The sequence below is a fragment of the Agelaius phoeniceus genome, chromosome 2 (genome assembly GCF_051311805.1).
Source record: "Agelaius phoeniceus isolate bAgePho1 chromosome 2, bAgePho1.hap1, whole genome shotgun sequence".
Taxonomy (NCBI): domain Eukaryota; kingdom Metazoa; phylum Chordata; class Aves; order Passeriformes; family Icteridae; genus Agelaius; species Agelaius phoeniceus.
The window spans coordinates 18,533,195-18,554,532 of NC_135266.1; the positions used below are offsets into that span (position 1 = coordinate 18,533,195).

At 42.4% G+C, this 21,338-nt stretch overlaps 2 protein-coding genes across 4 annotated transcripts in view; both read left to right on the forward strand.

The window, feature by feature from the left end:
- Positions 1-12,326, forward strand: part of GEMIN8 (gem nuclear organelle associated protein 8) — a 37,432-nt gene extending 25,106 nt beyond the window's left edge. The window contains exons 5-6 of the mRNA XM_077173028.1: positions 1,836-2,082; positions 10,402-12,326. Coding sequence (XP_077029143.1) covers positions 1,836-2,082; positions 10,402-10,513 — 359 coding nt within the window. The 3' untranslated portion in view covers positions 10,514-12,326. The remainder of the gene's footprint in view (positions 1-1,835; positions 2,083-10,401) is intronic.
- A 6,412-nt stretch (positions 12,327-18,738) lies between these two features.
- Positions 18,739-21,338, forward strand: part of GPM6B (glycoprotein M6B) — a 107,321-nt gene continuing 104,721 nt past the window's right edge. Inside the window, exon 1 of one of the 3 annotated variants that reach the window (XM_077173046.1) lies at positions 18,739-19,253. In XM_077173046.1, coding sequence (XP_077029161.1) covers positions 19,250-19,253 — 4 coding nt within the window. In that variant the 5' untranslated portion in view covers positions 18,739-19,249. Of the gene's footprint in view, positions 19,254-19,382; positions 19,558-21,338 lie in introns of those variants that run through there. The other 2 variants (XM_054654437.2, XM_077173061.1) reach the window with 2 other exon arrangements.

The following is a 21,338-nucleotide window of genomic DNA, read 5'->3' on the forward strand; positions in this document are numbered from 1 at the left end:
GATTTTATCTGTCTGAAACTATTCAGTGTGCTGTGCATGAAGTTTGTGCTTAAAAGCAGTGCTGTGCAGTTGTGGGCAGCGTGGTGTCCCAGGAAGTTGGTTTCAGTGGGATGCAGGGTATAGCCTGAGTGCTATACCGTGATGAGCTCTCTGTAGACAATGTTAGTTTCTTCAATTCAGACCTTCTGGTTAAAATGGCCCAACACCAAATAAATCTGACTCTTCCAAAAACACATATGGACTCTAATGTATATTTCCTTGTGAATTCTGGCAGTGCAGCCTAATGCAGGGGTGTGCCCTTAAAGCAAAATCACAGAAATGGCTTTCTGGAATAGATGGCTAATAACTCCTCAAGCCCTTCTATGACCAATACAAATGGTGTTTCAAATGACAGGACAAAAGCTTTCTGTGTCTGTCAGACAAACAGATCCCAAAATGGAAGTTTCTGGTCGTATTGTTTAAAATATCTGTTTTCTGTGAGTGCCGTTCAGGGGATAATTCCTTTAGGAAGGCTGACAGTCAGTTGGCTGCTCGGTACAGTACTTTCCAGTATAAAAATAAACTGCAGATGTTTGACACACAAATGTCAGGATATTTAACTTTGGGTTAGGGTTTGCAGATGTCATGGGTGTTGTGGAAGCTAAATCTCTGTGTTAGGGTGAAAGAGAGAAGAAGTACATGGCACCAAACGCTGAGAAGCATGTCTTGTGTGTGACCAATGCATCCTGACCTGTGGACACTGTCCTTTTTGATGTTTAAAAAAACCCTACTGCTGTCATTAGTAGTGAATTGTGCCTGTTACACGGTTTTGAGGATGCTCATTTGTTATTGAGGAGTTCAGCTGCTGGGTAAATTTTCTCTCTCTTGTAGAAATGCCCCCATAAGAGGGGAGTTTTGTGTAGCACTCTGATGTTTTAACTGCACAAAGCATTGTTTCTTTCATCAGAGCAGTACCCAGGAAGCAGAAGTAAATTTGGACATGCCACAACCAAGTTCTTGCTTCCAGTCAGGCTTACCACAGCATTTTTGTTGACAGATTGGTCCAAATGTTTCACCTCTTGAATTGTTTTAAATCCTCTTTAAAAGACCTGATGCATACTTTATGTTGGTGGTGTTTTGTTTGTTTTCAAAGCAATAGAGTAAGGCTGCCAGCTTTGAACTTTGCAAGTCTTGAGAAATGGCTGAGTTTGGACAGTTTATCTAAACACGATGCTTACAGCTGTGTTTCATTGAATGCACTTAATGGCTGACATGACAGACCCATTTGTTCATTTTCACAGAGTAGCAACTGATTACATTTTCTCTTGGCTATCATTCAGCTAAAGTTGCATTGTCCTGTGCATTGTTTCTTTTCTCAGCTGCTAAGTCATTATTTTGGAAACAACTCTCCTTTTTGTTTGATTTTTTTTGGTATGGGGAATGGTTTGGGATTTTTTGGTTGGGTTGTTTCTGTTTTCTTGGGAGGGAGAGGGGGGTTGTGTTTTGGGTTTTTGTTGTTTTGTTGTTTGAGTTTTTTTCAGGGCAATGTGTGTTTTGGGGAGAAATTGAGCAATGTTGATTTTTGCTTAGTAGTACTAATACAGAGGTTTCCTACATATTTAGGATTCAGTTCCAGGATCTTCTTCATTTCTCCCCATTTATTCCAGCCTGGCTTTATCATGATATTTAGTAGGAATTTCTTTATGCAAAATGAGTGCAGCTGCACCCTAGAACATGTGGATTTTTTCCTTTTAGACCCAGCTAAAATATGAATGTATAATATTTTTTAAAGTTAAAATAAAACATGATTGGTTGACAGCCCAGTAATTTACATCTCTTATGGTTTATTTGTCTAGGGAGGCAGCAGCAGCTGGAAGCTGAGGACCCCTACGTGGAGGCTGATCAGGACCTGCACAGGAGGGTGGAGCGTTCTGTGGAGCCGCCCACAGAAAGACCTGGGGAGAGGCGCATGGCAGAAATGCAGAAGCTGTATGGTGCTGAAGCTGCCAAAATCCAGGCAATGGAGGCTGCCATGCAGCTTATCTTTGATAGGAACTGTGACAGAAAGCAGCCCAAATACTGGCCCATTATTCCCCTTAAACTGTGAGTACCTGCACTGTGTTCTGATGTGGCAGAATAATCACACCAGAATTAAGTAAAGAGACAAATCACACCAGTGCTGTAGGGTCAGGTGCCTCAAGCTGGGCTGCTGAAAGAACAAACTGCAAGTTTTGGTTTTGGACTTTGAGGGAGAGCCTGGCAAGGACAGTATGTATTTCTTTGGCCTTTTTTTCTTTCACAGTGTCTGTCAGTGATGTTCACATTCAACACACATACAGTTGTCAAGTAGTAATAGGAGGGACAGGAATATCAAACCTGTCTAAAATTCAATCATTTGATACCCACTTGCCTTGACTACACATGCAAGAAACGTAACAATGTCCATTCCCAGTGAACTGGGAAAACTTAAAGCAATGCAGAGAAGAAAAAGACTTTACAAATTGTCTGCTCTTCCTGTTTAGGAATTTGAGTGATCCCATTTTCTAGTCTTATTTAACATAGTAGTATTAGGATCTTGTTTCACACAGCATAGCTTGAAGTGTTATGTCTGCTAATCTTGGATTTTTTTGAGAATCAGGAGCCCACTGGCCAAGATACAACTTATCAAATTACCATAGCCCAGACATTGGAATTCTTTTTCAAAGGTTTATAATAAAGCAGGAAGTTTTTCTTCCAGACTGATACTTGTCTGGCAGGAGTTTGACTCTAAAGCAACATTATATAGAAAAATGTTTTAATGAAGGGGTGGGAGGATCAGGCAGAAGCCTGATGTGGTCCTGTCTGCTAGAGATCTGTTTAGCAGAACAGAAACTTTGGACCGTGCTATTGGAGCCAGTGCCTACAGTGATTTTTGCCTTTCTAATAAAAAGCAGCAATGGGCTTGAAGACTTGAAGTTTTAAAAAAGGCTTATTAGAGTGATAGACTATATCTGACCAATGTTTACAGAGCTGTGGAAGCCAGGTAGCCCTGTGGGCTATGTGTCTATTTTATGTGCAGGTTTCCAATGGCCAAGTGCATAGGACGTGCACAAAATTTAAGTATAAGCAAGTAGATCTGTTTTCATCCTTCTGCACAGAGATGTGCCTCTGTGTGTGCCCATCCATCTGCACTAGCTGTATTGGTTCTGCTTCTGTCACTCTTTACTTTGGGCCAGTTGTGTTTGCCCCACAGAGTGAAGCACACTGGTGGTTTGTGTAAATGAGGCTGAACTGGCCCCTCAAAACCTATGGCTCCTTAGAAAATGGTGCCCTGAATGCTTAAAAGGACTCTCTGAAGCTCTGCTGATAAATATCATTGTGTATTGAAGGCAGTAGTTTGTGACATTGCTGTATTTCCATGCCAGAGCAAAGGAATCATGTGCTGGTTTCATAGTGACACACTCATCTGCCTTCCTGGCAACAGAGGAAGGTTACAAGTAAAGTTTTAACTTCAGTTCATGCTGAGTGTCCAGAGTTTCTCTGTATCATGTGTAGTTTGTAATACACTCAGCAGTTGCTGTGCCCTCTGCAGCAGCCAGCTGCAACAAAACAAGTCTGCAGTGCAGTTTGGAATATCTTTGCTTTCAGTAGTAGTTACTGTTTTTTCAAAGCAGAATTTCCATGTCAGTTCCACATCTTTCACAGATGAAGTTAAAGTGAACACTGAAATGAAAAAGCCTCCAGTTTCCAAGACTTACTTCTGGTGTGATTAATCTGAAAAACTTCAGTGAGACATGAGAGAGAAAAGGATTATTAACAGTTCTGCATTTGTTGTCACTCTTGTTTTTGGCGGGTTTTGTCAAAAATTCAGTGTTTTGTTTGGGTTTCCTTCCTTTGACCAAATAAATTTTCTTCTTAACACCTTGTAAATTACTTTTATTTTTATAAAAACAAACTTCCATACTTAAAACACTTCAATTCCTAGATGGTAAAGCTTTCTTTTAGCTGCTGTATTGTTTAAGGAAGATTGAACTTAGAGCAGGAGTGGTTTTAACATATGGAGAAGCACGAGGAGTGTTGACAGGACTTTCACAGCAATGTCAGGCAATACCACACATGCATGGTGTGGTGCAAAATGAATGGGAGGGTTGCTGTATCCACTGGGGGAAAACCCTGTCACAGATTAACAAGCATAAATTTCTCTGTTCCTATTTGAAATGTTTCCAGTGTGGTGATGGTGTTTTCCCTGTGCAGTTCAGTTCAGAAAAAAAAAGGAAGAATGGGTGAAGTAGGACTGGGCTGTTCTTACTTTTCAATACAAGTTCCAGTTCTTGCTGTGGTTGATTCTTTATCCAACTGGTTCTGCTAGCAGAAGCAGAAATTCTGGTCTCAAAAAGTATTTGTGGAGACCTCATATAAGACAAACATTGAATTCCTTTCCTACTTCACAAAAAATGTAAAATAAATCTATAAAAAGAAATATATAAAGGAAATTACCTTGCCTTTGGTTTTTTTAAGTATTTTTAAGAGGGTTTAATATGCTTAAATATGCTATGAGGTTAGAAGGAGAGAGAACTGGATGAATTGTTCCTTAGGAGCTGTGTACTAACTCCTGGAATACCCTACTGCATATTTAAAAGTTGCTGCCAAATAATCTCATTTCAGGGGATGGGCCAGCAAAATGGGACATCTGGCCAACTACCCCTAGATGTGCCATTTTGCTGGAAATTCAGCAGGACTTGAAAATTCTGTGTTGCAGTTCTTTTACTCTATCTTCCATATCATTTTGCATTTCTGATAAATACCTCACATAAAAGTGTGTGATCATGGAGGAAATACAGCAGCAACTCAAAAATGGCACTTCAGTTGTCTGTAACATTCACTTTCCTTTTACACATGTATTATGCTGCAGTCCTCAGTCATGGGAACATGTGCATCTTTTTGCCCAAAGACACAATGTCCCTTGAGTAGAATGCAGCTGTGGTGCTGCACAGTTGATTCCTCCTTCTCCAGAAGGTTGCACCTGTGCTTTCAGTTATGCCAACTGTTGGTGCAGTCCTGCCCAAAGGGAATTCTTCACTTGCTGCTGGTCCTGTTTCTCATGAGCTTTTCCCAGCGCCAGTAGAAGGAATTATAACCCTGGAGTCAAAAGTTGGAATCCAATCAGTCTTCATTTCAAAAACTGGTTTCCTCATTTGTTATAAAAAAATCAGCCTTATTTTCAGGAGAAGAATGTGTGATTGGTTGAAGATGCTTTTAAGATAGGAGAAAAATGTAATAGGTCTTTTCTACTAAAAGCCTTCTTAAAAGGAATGAGCAAAAAAACCCTTTCAGAATTGGTGTGATATAAATGTAACATAGAAATGAAGCAATGACCTGTTTCCTACTGAAAGAAACCTTGCTTACTTTTATGGTGACGTTGTCAAGGGCTCTTGTTCTTTTAGAAATTTTTCTCCATACAGCAGCTGACAGCTCAGTGTGCCTGTGTGTACAGAGAACAGATTCAGCCCTTTTGATGAGCATCATTTTCTCAATCAACATTACAGGTAAGTATTCATCCTTTTTGACAGGGGTCTCATTAATGGCTGGCAACCATCTCACATTTGGAAAAAGTGTTAATAAAAAACAACGTAAATTTCTGTAACAGCCTTTATGAAAGATAAACGTCACATAAGTAACACATACAGATTTGGTCACTTGTGTCTTTCTCTTAGTAAAAGCTTTTCATTCATTATGTGAAATATGCTGTAAATATTGGTGTCTTCATCTCTTGTTGCACTAATAGCAGTCTAGCTCTTGGTGTAGAAATTGAGAAAAGCAAGACACAGATTCAGCTGCTTGAATTTTAAGTGTGATTTTTGGCATGCTTGGCTGAACATTTTGGCTGAAAGAATTAGAGGGGGGCCAAGATTATTGCCCAAAATGTGAAATATAGTCTGACAAAATGAAACATCCCAACTCTGTTTTCCTTCTGGTTTCTTAAAAGTGTAAGCTCCTGGAAAATGTATTATTTGATAAATAATACATTCATGCTGTGACGAAATTTTTTTTTCATGTTTGTGTGCTTTTTTTGAAAAACCAAAATCAGATGTCCACCCTGTCTGACCTGTTGACTCCTGTGTTCCTGCATGGGTAGTCCAAAGGACACTAATTCTTATGGGCTCTTTTCTAGGTAGAACAGCAGCCTGTAAGGGAGTCTCAGCTGCTTTGAAGGGTGATTATGGCCACAGGGTGTTCAAGGCTTCACACATCTTCCTGCGTTCTCACATAGCTGGAATTGCTGAGCTGGCACTCAGTGACAGTGCAGAGGAGCCCAGGGTGGGTGGGTGACAGACCATGATGTTGCCATGTGGGTGTTGTCTTGGAGACCTGGCTGTCATGGCAGAGGAATTGCTTGGACTCAGTCCATTCTTTGGAATTGGTTGTACAGGCATCAACCTCAACTATTAATATTGACAGGCCAGGAATGCTCTGTCTTGCTTGGCCAAAAGTGGAGAAAGACTTGCTTCTCTTGAGCTTGAAGGGAGTAATGGAGATTCTCTGTGCATGGATTTCATTACACAGTCACAGAAGAAATTTTTTTCCCTTCATCATTAATCCTTTTTTTCTAAGAAGGCAAGCAAGCAGAGTAAATGCAAACATACATGGTTTTTGCAAAGAAAATACTTTTCAGCCTAATGGTGCCAATACCACTGCTGGTTCCCTAAACTACATTGAGATCTTCTGCCTGTAAAGCCTTTTGAAAAACCAAAATACACATAACTGCTATCCCCATGACTGTTGTTTTCAGCCATCCCAAAGACATAATTTGTGGGGAGGAAGGAATGAGAAAAGAGGAAAGGATTGGTGGGGATTTCTTCTAAATAGAGTTACAAGTGGTACTCCTTCACTTTAAGAGTTTGTTTTAAATAAAAGCAACAATCTCTTGACTCAATAAGAAGTGAGGCAAAAGTCTATGAGGAGCTATTAAAATTAAATTACACCACTGTCTTTGGATGTCCATAATCTGAACTTTACTGATAGCTGGGGAAGGCTAAAAAAATAGTGTTGTATTCATGTCCCCTAGACAGCTGCCATCAGGTGTTGGCACAGGAGGATAACAGATTCCTAATCTGTTTATAGGGATGTTTAGAATCTTTCCACATGCATCTACTGGAGATGGAGATTGAAATCTCAGTCCTGAGGTTCAGCTTTCAGCCATCTCATGCATTTTCTAGTTACAGCAACCCCTCCTGTTTGGTGACTCAGTTCCACCAAAGTTTACTGTTATTGGGGTCAAAAGGAGTCAAGTTGGAAGACACCTAGTGCTAAGCTGTTTAATGTAATCCCATTTACTTGTTATTTGGCCCGAGATTCAGTAAGCTCTTTTGGTCTAGGCTTGTACAAGCAGCCAGCATGAAAAAGTCTCTGCATTGTATTTCAGCAATTTTGATACTTGTATAGCTGTGTTGCTCCCATCCTTTGCATTGGACAGGAAAAGATCCCAGTCATCATGTCTGGTTTCTGCTACCTCCAGCAATAACATCATCTCATACATTTCAGAAACTAATTAGGAAATTCCATTTCCTGTCACCTCCACATCTGCTTGTTAAGGCTGCAAGGCCTGCTTCTCACTTGCAAAGTGTAATAAAATACCAGGAAATTTAAGTTGTCCTTGTCAGAGAGTTGCAAAAAAATGTAAATGTGGTTACAGATTATGTATATTGGGCTTTTTTAGAATTAAGATCCTGTAATATCTTCTATGTGGACAGAAGGCAGGGACTTCACAGAAATAAATGCTTGAAGTATGCTTTTATTTAAGCAATAACTCATCAAACGCTTCTGCTCTGCAGCATATTCCATGAAGTGGCTGAGTAATAGGTGAAGGCTCCCCTTCTGCTATCCTTTCCTGAAAAGTGGTGAGGTTGAGATAAAACTTCAGCCAGTTATGCTGTAATGCACTTGAAACACAAGTTATGTCAGTTTCTCCAAACAGAATAATTCTTACATGACTGCAGAATATAAATCTGAAATGCACTTTAAACCAATAGTAGTCAAATGAATAATAGACTGTAATGGGAAGGCAGTAGTATTCACTACATTTTATCAATTTTTCTCTACATGTGTTGATGAATTTAGGATTTCCAGTCATGCCAGACCACACTGCAGTAGAGACAAGAAAATATTTGTTGAGCAAAACATGACATTTTCCTCGATACTGCTCTGCAACAGAGTTGTGTCAGCAGTGCCACAGCTGCTTTGCTGTCCTGTTTTAATGTCACTGCCGTGGGTGTTAGGGGCACTCTGGAAGTCCTTCCTCCTCAGAGAAGCCCCATACCTGAGCATGCTCATGGCAGCTCTTTTTGTCATTTTATCCTGGCCCTGTGGTCCTTGTCACCTTTTTCTGGTGCCTGCTGGACTCAGATGTGTCAGCTGTACTGTTTTGCTCTGAAAGGATGCTGAGTGTGGGATATGTGTGATGACATGATGGTCCCATGGCAACAGGCTGTGATATCATCAGTGCCAGATGGTGAATTCTTTCAGGGACACATCAGAAAGAACAGCTGTGTTGTGCTATAGAAAATCCTTACTCCAGAACTGCTCTTCTCTGTCACCACAGAAAATAGAGAAAATGGCAGACAAAATTTTCCTTCCTTTGCTTTTTGTGTTGAGCAGATCCTTCTTCAGGTCACCTACAGCTCCAGTGTGAGAGTATAAACATGTATCTCCAGAGTGGAAAGTGCTTTATAGAGAGCTTGTTAACAAGATTAGTTATTTTGAATGTGTTTTACTGTGTAGACCTGCTTTAGAAAGATGTCCTGTACTTTCTCTGTCAACAGCAGTTAATTCTTGTTTAAAAGCAGAAAAAGACCTGCCTTACTGTCTCTTCCCTTCAATAGCTCTTTTAGTCTAGCTGTGTTACTTGCATTTTCAGGTCTAACAAAATGAAATCTGTTTCTCTGGCATGGTTAGAACTAAAGATTTTTGTGGTAAATACATTGATAATAATTAGCAGCACTAGTGATTTGTGTTACTTTTGGAAACTGTCATTCCATGCACAGCCTGCAGTGCAGTAGTCCCATCAGCATGACAGAACTGTTCACCTCAATCCAGGAAGATAGGATGTCCTACTGGAATAAAACATACTAACTGCTTATATTGTTGGAATTTTTAAATACCTTACTAAAAGCCAGTAATTAAACAATTTTGTTTTGCTAGTTAAACTTCCTTCATGACAGGCTTTTGAAATCTGAATTTATGTAAAACCCTTAAAATGCTAAAAGCATTCAGCAGATTCTCAAGTACAATGCAGATTTTTTTCATTCTAGTAGGGTGCCCAAAATTATTATAATAATTGTAAAGAAAATGTGTCCAAAAACTGTGTTGTGTTTCTTGATTTTCCAAAGTTATTTTGATTTCCTGGTTTCCAGTATTAAAATCTGAGGTGTTTTCTAATATAATTCTTAGTCGAGCAACCTTTAAAATGTTGAGTGGCTTAGCAGCTGCACTTTCAAGGCCTGAATAACATCTGAATGTATACTGAATGGAGGAAAAACACCTACACTGCCTCTCCCACCACTGCCACCCCCATGAAGCTACCTGGAATTAAATGAATATGCACTGTGATGCATTTTTTTGGCCACATCCATGACATTTTATGTCTCCAAGAATCCAACTGAGCAGTTTCCTGGGCTTCTCATTTCCTCAGTTCTTATCAGCACACCTCTTTTCTTGCTCCCTCAAGTTCTTTTTCACAAAGACTCCTTCCTGACTGTGTCTCTCCACCCCAGCACATGCTGTTCTGCAGGCTGATGATGCTCTCTCAGCCCCTGCACTCCTGTCTGCCTCACACAGGGGTGGCAAAAACTGTTGCCTGGACACTCAGTTGCTGGCAGAGCACATGGGAAGGACTAATGGACATGACCAGATTTTCTGGTCAATGCCTCTGGCACCATAAATGCTGAAAGCAGAAAGTAGCAAGACCCTTCCCACAGCACTGCCCCTGGCCTGTCAGTGGGTAAGGGAAGATTTTTTTCTCCTCTTTTCCTACCTAAAAGAAAATCTCCTCACTGTTGTGCAGATGGTGGGAATTGTGTCACTGCCAGTTTGTTTCTCTCCACTGCAGCCAATCACCCAAAACCTTTCTAAAGTTGCAGTGCAATGAACCACCACAATCCTGTTGAACACCAGGGAAAGGCTTTTGTAAGACTTTCCCCTAGTGGGAGAAACAATTGCTGGATACAGTGCCTGGCCTGCACAATCCATCTGTTAAATTTATGTGTCTCAACAGTACATCTCAGTCAACTGCACCTCCAAGGGCAAGGAGTAACTGTAACTTGGGAGCTCAGCCATTTGGAAGACCAACCAGGCAACTGTGATCTATTACCACCCAGCAGATGAGGACGTTGCTAAGGCAGTTTCTCGATGTAAGAATGATTTTATCTCTTTTTTCTCTCTTTTCAGCCCTCTTGGCCAGCTGGCATCCCGTTTTTTCCTTTTCCAGCAGGCATTGGTTCAGTTTGGCGTGATCCTTCAGAGTGGGAGCAGTAGCCTATTTAGAGCTTCAAACACATAAAGACTGACTGGCTGGAACCCCAGAGAACAACCTAGCAAGAGGCTGATGAGGGCACTTAGCCAGACCATCTCTGAAACACTATTGTTAAAAGAACTTGATGTGCATGTTAAGTAAACATCAAATATGCAAAACCCAGTACATGTAACTTGCAGATAATAGCATAAGGTAATGGGCCCTATCTCCAAATAAATAATAGCACCCTCATAACCACAGACAGTTTCAATATTTTCTGTTCACTTTCAATGTCCTCTAGATGGGTCATATCTATAACACAATAAAACTCCCACAGGCTCCAGCAGGAGCTGGATTTAGTATTAAACCCCGGGTAAAATGAGGGAAAGAAATTTCTCTTGCACACAAACAGGCAAAAGCTCTAGAATAAATGTGATCCAGGAAGTTATTATATAAAGGCATTGATAATTTCATTTGCATATAAAATAATAACAACAAGAACGGAAGCTAAATTATCCCATATATACAGAAACCCTGGGTGTTCAGGATTGGCTATTCATTATTCTCTTGTCATATAAAGCAATTCAGTCTGCAGCTGCATTTCTCTTACAAATCCAATTCAATCAAGAGAACCGAAACATCATTAGCAAACCCACTGATTTATCCACCAGTAAAGTGCTGATACAGGCCTCTGTTCCTGCTGCTAATAAATTTTCTGCATAGCAGTGTTGGCTCTCTCTAGGGATCTCCCATTATTCTAATGACTACAGATTTCAAACTTAACCACTGGAATTTTTCAACCTGAAAGTCTATAACAGTAGGGTTCAAAACCTGTGGGAGTCATAGGAAAGAAAGGACATGAGCCAAACCATCCAGTTGCCTCAGAGATGTGTATGGATGAAACTGCAGATAGAGCAGCACCTGGTGCCTTAGAAAATTGCTGTAGTAGGACCTTTTCCTTCCCCTTTCTGAAAGACATTGTCTCCTGTTTTGCTCATCACTTCCTCTCCCTATTTCCCTCAGTGGGCTTGCCTGCAGAGCTTTGCTTCCCTCTCTTCACCTTTCCCTGGCTCCTGCTTAGTTTGTTGCCTTAATTGCCAGCCTGCCAGGCTCATTTACCTCTGCCTCAACCTCTGTTCTCCTACAGAACTGCAGGAAATGCTCTGATAACCCCTGGTGGATGTTGTCTCTGGTTCCTCCTGCACATCGTCTGCCACCAGCGCTCTGGGCAGTCACCCCGTGCCCATCACAGCATCACCTTGTTGATACTTCATATGCATGAGCCCTTGCACACTCTTTCAAGGCCTGGGCATGCACTTCTGCTTCTTTTCCAAGGTGGACTTCAAACAGTGTCACTTCTAACAGCCCAATGGGTGTTTCAAGTAATGTTGTCTTTTGGGAATAATTCTACAAGCGACAGTTTCTGTAGCTTCTTTAACAGCCTTGAGTCATTTTGTCTGCCAGGTTCTTGTGATGTTTGGTTTGCCTGTGGCCCTTTCATCTTTTAAACACAAAGAAGCTATTTCCTTGGAATATTGGATGGCAGAATTAATGTTCTAGGCTATCTGGCGGTTACAAAACACTCATGTTCAGCCTGAACTTTATTAAATAAAAAGAAGTACAAAAAGTAAGAATCCAGATTCACCTATGACAGTATAAAGTGTTTAATATAGTTTTAATAAAAAGGTTTATTACATTCCTCACTTGGAATATTATTTTTCTATTTGCTGAACATGATATCCAGGAGAACAAGAATCAAATAACAAGAGTCTTAAAAAAGTGTTCTTTATTTTAAAAATACAGGCACTCCTATCTATCTTATGTATGCTATAAATAAAGGATAAAATTATTATTAATGTAAGATACTTGACACTTTCATTTACTTTTTTATCTCTCCTAATTGAAGAATGGATACCTATGGGTGACTAGTGTGTTCTGCTTTTATGTTTTAATCATGTACTTGTGCATCTGCAAAAAATTAGGAGGAGAATGCTCTTGTTTAGAATAGGTGTTTGGATTTTTTTAGGAAAAAATCACCAGGTTTATTAGTGTAGGGAATGAGAAGTTACATTAATCTTCCAAACTCAACATTTAATATCAAAATGTCATCTCATTATTTTTCAAGTTCCTCAGTTTCATTTATCAGGTTGGGCTTTCTGGGAGGGCTCTCGCTCATCTGACCAGAGTCGCTTGAGCTTTTTTACTCCTGAGTGTCACATTTCTGGCAGGTCTAATGTGTTTGGTTTCCTGTGAAGTCAGAAGGAGGTCAGAAGCATTTCCATGATGTCAGCAGATCTGAAGCCACACCTTCCTCCCAAAACCACATCTGATGGAGGATGTTGTGTTTAGTTAGAGCTGCTTCTGTTACCTCCCAGTGAAAAACCTGCATGGCTGTGCCAGCTCCTGTAGCTCCCCCAGGCCAGGACACCCATCCTCTGCAGCCTGTTGGCACTGTGGGCACAGCAAGGATGTTACATTATTGCTGGCTAATGGAGTCTTTCCCATCTTTCCTCCAACATATCACATTTTTGCCACAAACCACAGCTCTGGGTAAAGCCACCTGCCAGAACTGGACTGTACAAAGCAGGAAGATCAGTACAGAAGCAATAAAATATACTGTGTGTGGGGAGGGAAAATCCCAACACAAAACCCAAACCAGCACTTTGGAATGTGTGTTAGTAAAAAAACTTAAGCTGAGTGGCCCTTTAGGAGAGAATTTAACTCAGCTTTGTGATACAGTTTAAGGCACAATTCACTTTTACAGAGCAGCATTAAAACCTTCTGTAATCAGTTACAAGCTTGTACCTATTGACAGAAGTAAAAAAATCAGAACTAAAGTGAAATCAGCTGGCTGTTTCTCAGTCTCCACTGCCCAACTAAAGCAGGAAAAGTGTTAAAATGACTCCTGCAATTTTCCTCTCTAGTTTTTTGAGTTTGATTTTTCAGTTTGCAAAAAAGGCACCTGAGAATGTTCTTAAATGCTCTCTGTGCCTGCCATCAAAGGAGTTTTCTACTTTGGAAAAAGAGAGAGAGCCTTGTCTCAAAAGGTACTTTGCCAGGAATTCTGTCCTGATTAGGCTGCCTTGGAGCGCTTTCTTGGGAAGTTGCCATGCTGAAGTTGTTGGATGGCAGCCATGTGTTCAACACTCTCAAAATAAAGTCTTTTCCCTTAATTTGCAGTGCAACAGAAAACTGAGGTTAAAACTATTGATGCCACTGGAGGGTGGGGCTAACATACATATGTATGCAATTATTTTCAGAGTATTGCAATGAGTGCATGTATGCTCACACAGAGGTTGCTCTGAAGTTGAATACTAATGTTCCTTGGGTATGTATTTTGCCCCCCTCTCGTTTCTTCATTTGCAAATTATTCCACATTCAAATCTCCCCAGTGGTACTAATGAAAACGTTGGATAATCCATACATTTGAGTCAGCTCCCCCTAAAGACCCTAGGCTGGCCTCTCCAGCCCACATGATCGTACCTCACAATAGGAACTTAGCAAAGCACTTCAGTGAGTGTTTTTATCCAAGACTTCTAGACTGAACTCATCATCTCTGATCAATCTCAAGTGAATTTTTCAGCCCAAATGTTTTAGAATGAGGTATGTGGAAGAATGCCTTCATAGGATTATTGTATCATGATTCACATAGCAGGAGGTAAGACTTTCCTCTCTCTCACTAGGAGAAAGGGTTTGTCAGCATTTCTACATTTCACAGATCCATTCAGGAGGATGAAATGAGATGGGCTGCACATGAAAGGAAAGGTTGTATCCACTTGTGTTTTTTTCCATATAACACTCATCCATTTTCAGATTGTTGGCACACTCATTCACTCTCAAGCTTTCTGCTCTATATAATGGTTTACTGAAACCACTCATGCTCTCTCAGACCACATTTCATTTCCTACATGGTTCCCTACCAGGTGTGGGTTATATATGTGGCATGCAGACAGAGAAAGGTACAGAAGCAATTGTGTGTATCCAGAATAAAAACAATTTATACCATGATATAAGGTGCCCCCCCAGACCTGCATCTCTCAGGACACTCACAAAATATCCTTGCACGTAATTGAAAAATTCTGTGCTTAGGGTAAAGTCCCTTATGTAGGCCTAAGAAAAGCAGAGATCCTAATCAATATATTAATCCTTTGTTTCCAATGATATCGCCTAATCTTTTTTGTGTCTCTAAAATCACAAAGCAACACTGTTAATTCCACAATGAGTTCCACAAGGGATGTATGAAATAGAGTCTATCTTTTAACACTGAAGATGTATTTAGAACTCCATAATAAACACCAAAATGGTAATCACTAATTTTCAGATAAAATTAACTGTGGTGCATTGGGAAAAAATATGCATTTTGTTGAATATATAATTATATCTTTTTCAAAGCAATCACTGCTTATATTTCCATATTGAGAAACAGTTGTTAGAAATGTGACCTACTTGGTAATAAGAAGCAGTTTTCATTTTGAATTCTATTTATTTCTTATACTATCATACCTGAATGTTAAATTCCAGGAGGGGTACCTACATGTTGGTGAAACTGCATCAAATTACTTCTCATTTTTTATCTTTCCCTTTCTCTCTTTTCCCCTGGACTAAACAGTGCCAATGATCTGAACCATTTTGTTCAGCATTTTGCTGGATGAGCTTTGCAAACAGCTCTCTGCAGTGAGCACTAAAAAGTGGTTTTGGTAGCAGCAGTTGGAGTCTACAGTGGATCAGCTTCACATAACAGGTACAAAAGGCAGAGGAGAGCATGAGTCATTCCCCTTGATCTACCTCGAGTTGCTGAGAGGTGACCACACAGGTCACCTCTCCTTTACACACAGATATAAAGTGCACAAAGTGTACAAAGGGATCCAGCTGTCACCTTATTTCTCTTTAACATCCACGGCCTCTGTGAACAGAAGATCACATGGGAGAGAAAAACCACAGTGTGCCTCAGCTGTACATGGAATCATGGAAGCTCAGTACAGAGAGGATGGCTGAACCCCCCTTGAGAAAGGCCTCAGAGAACACTCACTGCAACTAAAACCAGTTTTTATCACTTCTGATTTCCTTAAAGCTAAAATATATTTGTGTTAACATTTAGAAGGAGGCTGTTTTATGGGTCCCTGATTTTATTAGGTTTTGGAAATTTGCAGGATTTTTGCAAAAGCAAAGTAGCACCCCATACACTCACTCTAATCCTCTGGAAAGTGGCCATGACTGCTGCCCACTGACACTGCCTGTGTAGTACTCAGAGGAAGGAATATCATGATTAACCAACCATTAGCTTCACTCTTGGCAGGGGGAGCCATGGGATAGAGCCTCACATACAGATGTGGGAGCTGAGAACCCACTGAAACACACAGCCCATTAGCACATATTTTTATTAAACCACTGTCTTTAATGCACCAGAATGTTTAGTCAAAGCTGAAACATTAAGTGGAAACACACTGCCTTTGATTCTGTTTTTAATTGGGAAGGTTTCCTACCTAGGGCAATCTGTCTAGTTAGACAGCCTGAGGAAAGAGTGGGAGTGGGAAACAGAGACAAACAGGTAGTGGCAGCTATCACACCATTCCATCCAAAAAAGGGATTTGTTTTAGAGCTAAGATGTTCTGCAGTGGAGAAGGGAAGAAACAGATGGAGTCTGGTAAACTAAAACAACAAAAAAAGAATTCTGTGCAATGAGCCTTCCCTTAATCTAGAAATCTGTTTCACCACTAATTGCTGGAAATGGTCAAATACAGTAAAATTGATATTTCATACAGATGCCATGCCTGCAGTTACAACTAGTGAGACCCCCACTTGCCTCTTCTTGACTATTCTTGAGACTGTTAAATTAAGACTGTTAAGTTAAATCTTGTCCTGAACATCAAATGGCCTCCTTAAAACATCTCTAGAGAGGAACTTACTGTTCCAGAATCAGTTAGGAGGTAATCCAAGCATATTGCTACAGGGAGTGAAGGTGTCTCTTGAAACACCTGGTATCATGATGTTAGTATTAGGGTAACTGTGCATATAGAAAAATGTTTGCAGGTTGTCACCTACACTATGGAAAAGGTTTTAAGCACCCAACATAGACAATGACATTAATCAATGCAGAATTCTAACCTTTGCTTTCTCTTTTGTGGATCAAATCTGCAACAGTCATTTTATAATCCCTTGATAAGAGATTGTTTGGATCAGTCTGGCTTCCAGCATCATTTACAGGAGGCCTGTATCCCTTCCTTTCAGCTACCAGCTATAGCACCCAAGGAACCATTCAAACAGGGAAATTTGCTGAAATGCTGCACGCTTCAGCCTTGATCCTCTACATTGTGTGCTAGATACAAGAGCAAGAGCATGGACCAGAATCCAGTCATAAGCCTTTACCAAACAGGGAAATACCTGTTTCTTCAGACATCTTGGTTTTGAAATTAAATTCATTTGTTTCTATTCCTAACAGAAATTTCAAGTATTCCCGTCTCCTTGACCTCAATTGAACATTACAATGTAGTTTTGCTTAAGGAACCAAAACTTCTGTCAACTTCTCTCTCCACTTTTCAGAGACTTGGTACCTCTGTGAGTGGAAATCATCACTGACTGTGGAGCCATAACCAATATTTGGACAGCTGTTCTTTGCTTTACCCTTTGGCGAGAAAAATGACCAACATTTCTGAGAATGTCAGAAAGTGAGTCCCTCCTCTCCCTGCAAATGGGTTGATATGGACAACTTCTGCACTCCCTTAGGAATATCTGCCTCATACTTCAGTGTAAGTGTGTTAACCCAGCCTGGACAGCACTGACCAGCTTCCCTTGAAGAACTCATCCTATGGATTTCAGTGATGTAGAGTTACCCTTAAGTGCCAGTACAGTCAGAACTAAGGGGCATTTTTCAGCTGATTCTATTATAAATCAAGCAGTATGCTGTACCAACTTCAAGGAATATAAATTTCAACTAATTTTTATTTTAAAAAAGGAAACTAACTTACACCTTCACCAGCACATAGTATTGCACACAGTGGGATGCTCTTACCATTTACCTCTTGTTCCCACCATATTTCAGTACTATTTAGTGCCACTCTAGTTAAGGGTCATGTGCTATTTCCATAATTAATCTAATTTTTCAAAGGTGCATAGCTCATCTACTTTAATTCCCAGTGGGGTCTGGAAGCAGCTTGCTAGTGATCAGCTTAGCTATGATTTTTTTATCTTTATAAAATGGCTTACTCCATCAATCCACTTATTGCCTGTTAGAGGAGAGGCATTTACTCCCTGATCCCATGGTGCTTGCATGGTGTTGAGCCCACAGACCTTACTGGAAAAACATATATGTTCATTAATCAATGTAAAAGCCTCAGATCATTTTGGCCCAGGAGACTGTGATTTTTTTTTTTTTTTTTTGTTAATGGAAAAGAAACCACACATTAACATTGCAACTTTAATAATGAGTGCACACACTATTTTGGGAGCAGGGGCCTGAATTTCCGAAGTATGAACTAATTTCCCTAAAAATTAGTGTTCACACTTCTGTCACTCTTTTGCTTTAGAACATTATTAATATGTTCTTAAGCAATTGATCTCAATTTGAGGTGAAAAATATTGTTACATAATTGAATAGATTAATGTGTTAATGATCATAAGAGGAAATGAAATATATCCTTACACTGCACATAAATAACAGAAGATTAGTGTATTATTATTGTGACAAAGGCAGAGGAAATGCATGCCAAGTGCCCAGTTAATGTAAATCAGCACAATCTGATTGATATTAGTCACTGTAGATGCACTTATTCTGTCTAAAGCACGGGCCTTTGCAACTGAAGCAATCAAATTGCTTTAATGGTAAAAGTCCAATTCAGGAAAACAACTAAACTGAAAAAGCTGACTTTGCCACTCTCTTCCATACCTGTCTTCAGTGTCTGTGAAGGATCACTCCTGTGTGACGCTGTTATTTTTACCTCCAACATCTCTAGGTGTGGGGAAGGGGCTACCGGTAATCTCCTGTGGGAGAAGCCACCCATATGCCCCCGAACTACCTGGTCTGTTACTTCCAGGGTCCCGTTCACCGAATTTTCCCAAAGCCAAGACACATTCCTCGCAGTGCTTAAGGAGCGGCCGAGTCCCTGCGCGCACCGTCCTGCACGGCTGTGTGTGCCTGGAACACGCTCCGGTGGCAGCGCCCGCAGTGCTGCGTGACGCTGGGGAGCGGCATGAGACGCTTCCGAAGGGGCTGTGAAGATAAGAATCACATTGCTGAGCACGGGTACGGACAGTAATGAATGAAATGATGTTGTGTTTGAGCACACAGTGCCCTTGCCATTGTCACAGAGAAACATTAGGGGGCAGGTGCCTCTGAAGGTCAAGGGTGCCCGCAGCTCAGGTTCCCAAGGTTTCCCAGGCGAGAGGGTCAGGGGTCCTGCCTGCCCGCGGCGCGGCGGCTCGTCCCTGGCAGCCCCCGGGGACGGGGATGTCTGTCACGGGGGCGGAACCGAGCGCGACCCCCGGGCGGGGCGGCGGCCGCGGGGGGGCGCTGTGCCCGCTGCCCCGCACGGCCGGGCCGGGCCGGGCCCCTGGGGCGGTGCAGGCGGGGCCGCCCCGCCCCTCAGCCCCTCAGCCCCTCCCGCCCCTCGCTCCCGCCGCTCCCGCCGCAGGCGAGCCCAGCCGAGCCCGCCACTGCGAGAGCTGCGGCCGCTGCCCTCCGCCAGCCCGCTCACCCGGCACAGCCCAGCCCGGCACGGCACAGCCCGGCACAGCACAGCGAGCCCCTGCCCTGCGCCCCCCGCACCGCCCGGACCACGCGAGCCGGCCATGGGTAAGCGAGCGGGGCTGCGGCAGAGCCCGCGCCCCGGACCGCAGCGGAGCCGCGGCTGCGGGAGGGTGGGCGCGGGGGCAGGTGCGGGGCAGCCCCGGCGGGGGCAGCGGCAGCGGAGCCGCCTGTTGAGCGCCCCGGCGGCGCGGGGAGGGGGAGCGGCCGCCCCTCCGCCCGCCTCGCTCGGCGCCGCTGCCGCAGAAACTCCGCTCAGGGGAGTGGGAGCGGGGACGGGCGCAGGGACACCCTGTCCGGCGGAACAACGGGACCTTGCTCGCCAGCTGCAGAGCGCTCCCTTCCTCTGAAAGTAAATCATTGATGTGGACGATGATGATGATAACAATGCAGAATGCGGGATCTGTAGTTTCGGAGGCGGTTGTACGCAGCCGGCCCGGGGCTTCTGCATCCCGTGGTCCATCCCTGAGAAGCCGAGGAAGAGGCGCATTCGGCGGGGCAGGGGCGGCCGGAGCGTGCCCGGGGCTCTCCGCGGGTCTCGGTGCCGCCGCCCGGCGCTGGGGACTGGCTCGGTGTTTCCCGGTTGCCCCTTGGCATAGGGCGGAGCAGGAGGGGCGCAGCCCCTCTTCGCCAGACCCCCGTCCCCAGAGGTGCGGGTCAGCTTTTGCCGGGCTGCGAAGTTTGGTCAGGAGAGGGGGAATGGCCTCGGGACACAGGCAGGAGAGTGGAGGTGCTGAGCAGAGTGGAGTGGGCAGTGCTGAGCACTCCCGTGTGCCGGGCGTGATGCAGTTATTGGGTGTGAGCGCAGGGGAATCCTGCGGGCATTGGGGTAACGCGGTGCGCTGTTCCCTCGGCAGCGGTGGAGGGAGTTGGGTATGGGTGGAGAGGGGCAACTTTTGTTCCCAAACTTACGGGGAGGGTAGCGCTTGCTTGAGGGTGTTAACGGGAGCAGAAATGGGGCCCTGGGGAGGGAAAGGTCCGTGGTGCACATGGGTCCCTCGGCAGTCAGCACTCATCTTCAGCACTCCCATCCTTTCTGCGTGGGACTTCAGTATATGGGCTGCTTCCCGCGAGCTCTCTTTCAACCAACAACACATCCAAATTAATTAAGCACTAGTCAAAGTTGGGAGGTTTGGGAAAAGAAAAGATAGAGCTGTATTTTTCTATCTTTGGTCTGGTTTGCCATTGGCATATTATTGCTTAGAGGTTGCAACTGCTAAAGCAGAGCTATCAGTGCGTGCCCGAGTGTTAATATGCACATACTGATGCTGGCACTCTCTCTGGTTTTAATTAAGAAGAAAAAAATTAATTACTCAGCCAAAGCTAAAGGAAGCTGACGGAATTCCTATGGTTGCTACTTTGTTAAATTAATTCGCATCACCTAATTCCCAAATGCTTATTAACTGATTTGTTCCCTAGCTTAGAGAAGATCAGACTCCTCTAGTATTAATGTCTTTTTACTAAGCTTTTTAGAAGTTTTCTACACCCCTTTTAGTGCACAGTAAAATACTGGTTCCTGTAGCCTCAGCAGCTCTGATGGTTGAAACAAACCAACCAGCTGTATTAGCTGTATTCTTTTCCTGTGTGAATTTTTGATATTAAATGAAACTGCAAAGTGGGCAGCCTCTCCTCTTGTCTACATCTTACTATCTTCTTCCTAACTTACACTTTTACTAGCATGGGTTGATGTCCAATAAATCTTGGAATAGGGAGGGAAGAGGAATAGAAACAAAGGAACGTTTTTACTTTCTTATTAAGGGAAGAGTATTGATTTCCATGTAAAATTGTTCTTAAATGTCTTTGCTGCTAAGTGTATGAAATTGGTTTTCCTTCAGTGAATTACACTGTTAGCAGTTTGAAATCAAAACGCTGTTTTAAATCTTCGTGAGTGATTCATCTTAAGAAGCCCATCTTTATTTCAGCTGTAATAATCTTAAAAACCCACTAAAGTTAATCTTGCACATTGTGAGATTGCAACAGTATGTGAAGTACATAATTTATGTCCATATAGAAGGTGTTGTCCTAAATGTAGCAGTTGGGAAAAGGGGAGTAAAGACAAGAAAACTTTTCTTGAACATTTTGCTCATAATGATAATAATAACAACACAAAATTCCAAGGTCTGCTGAGTTCTT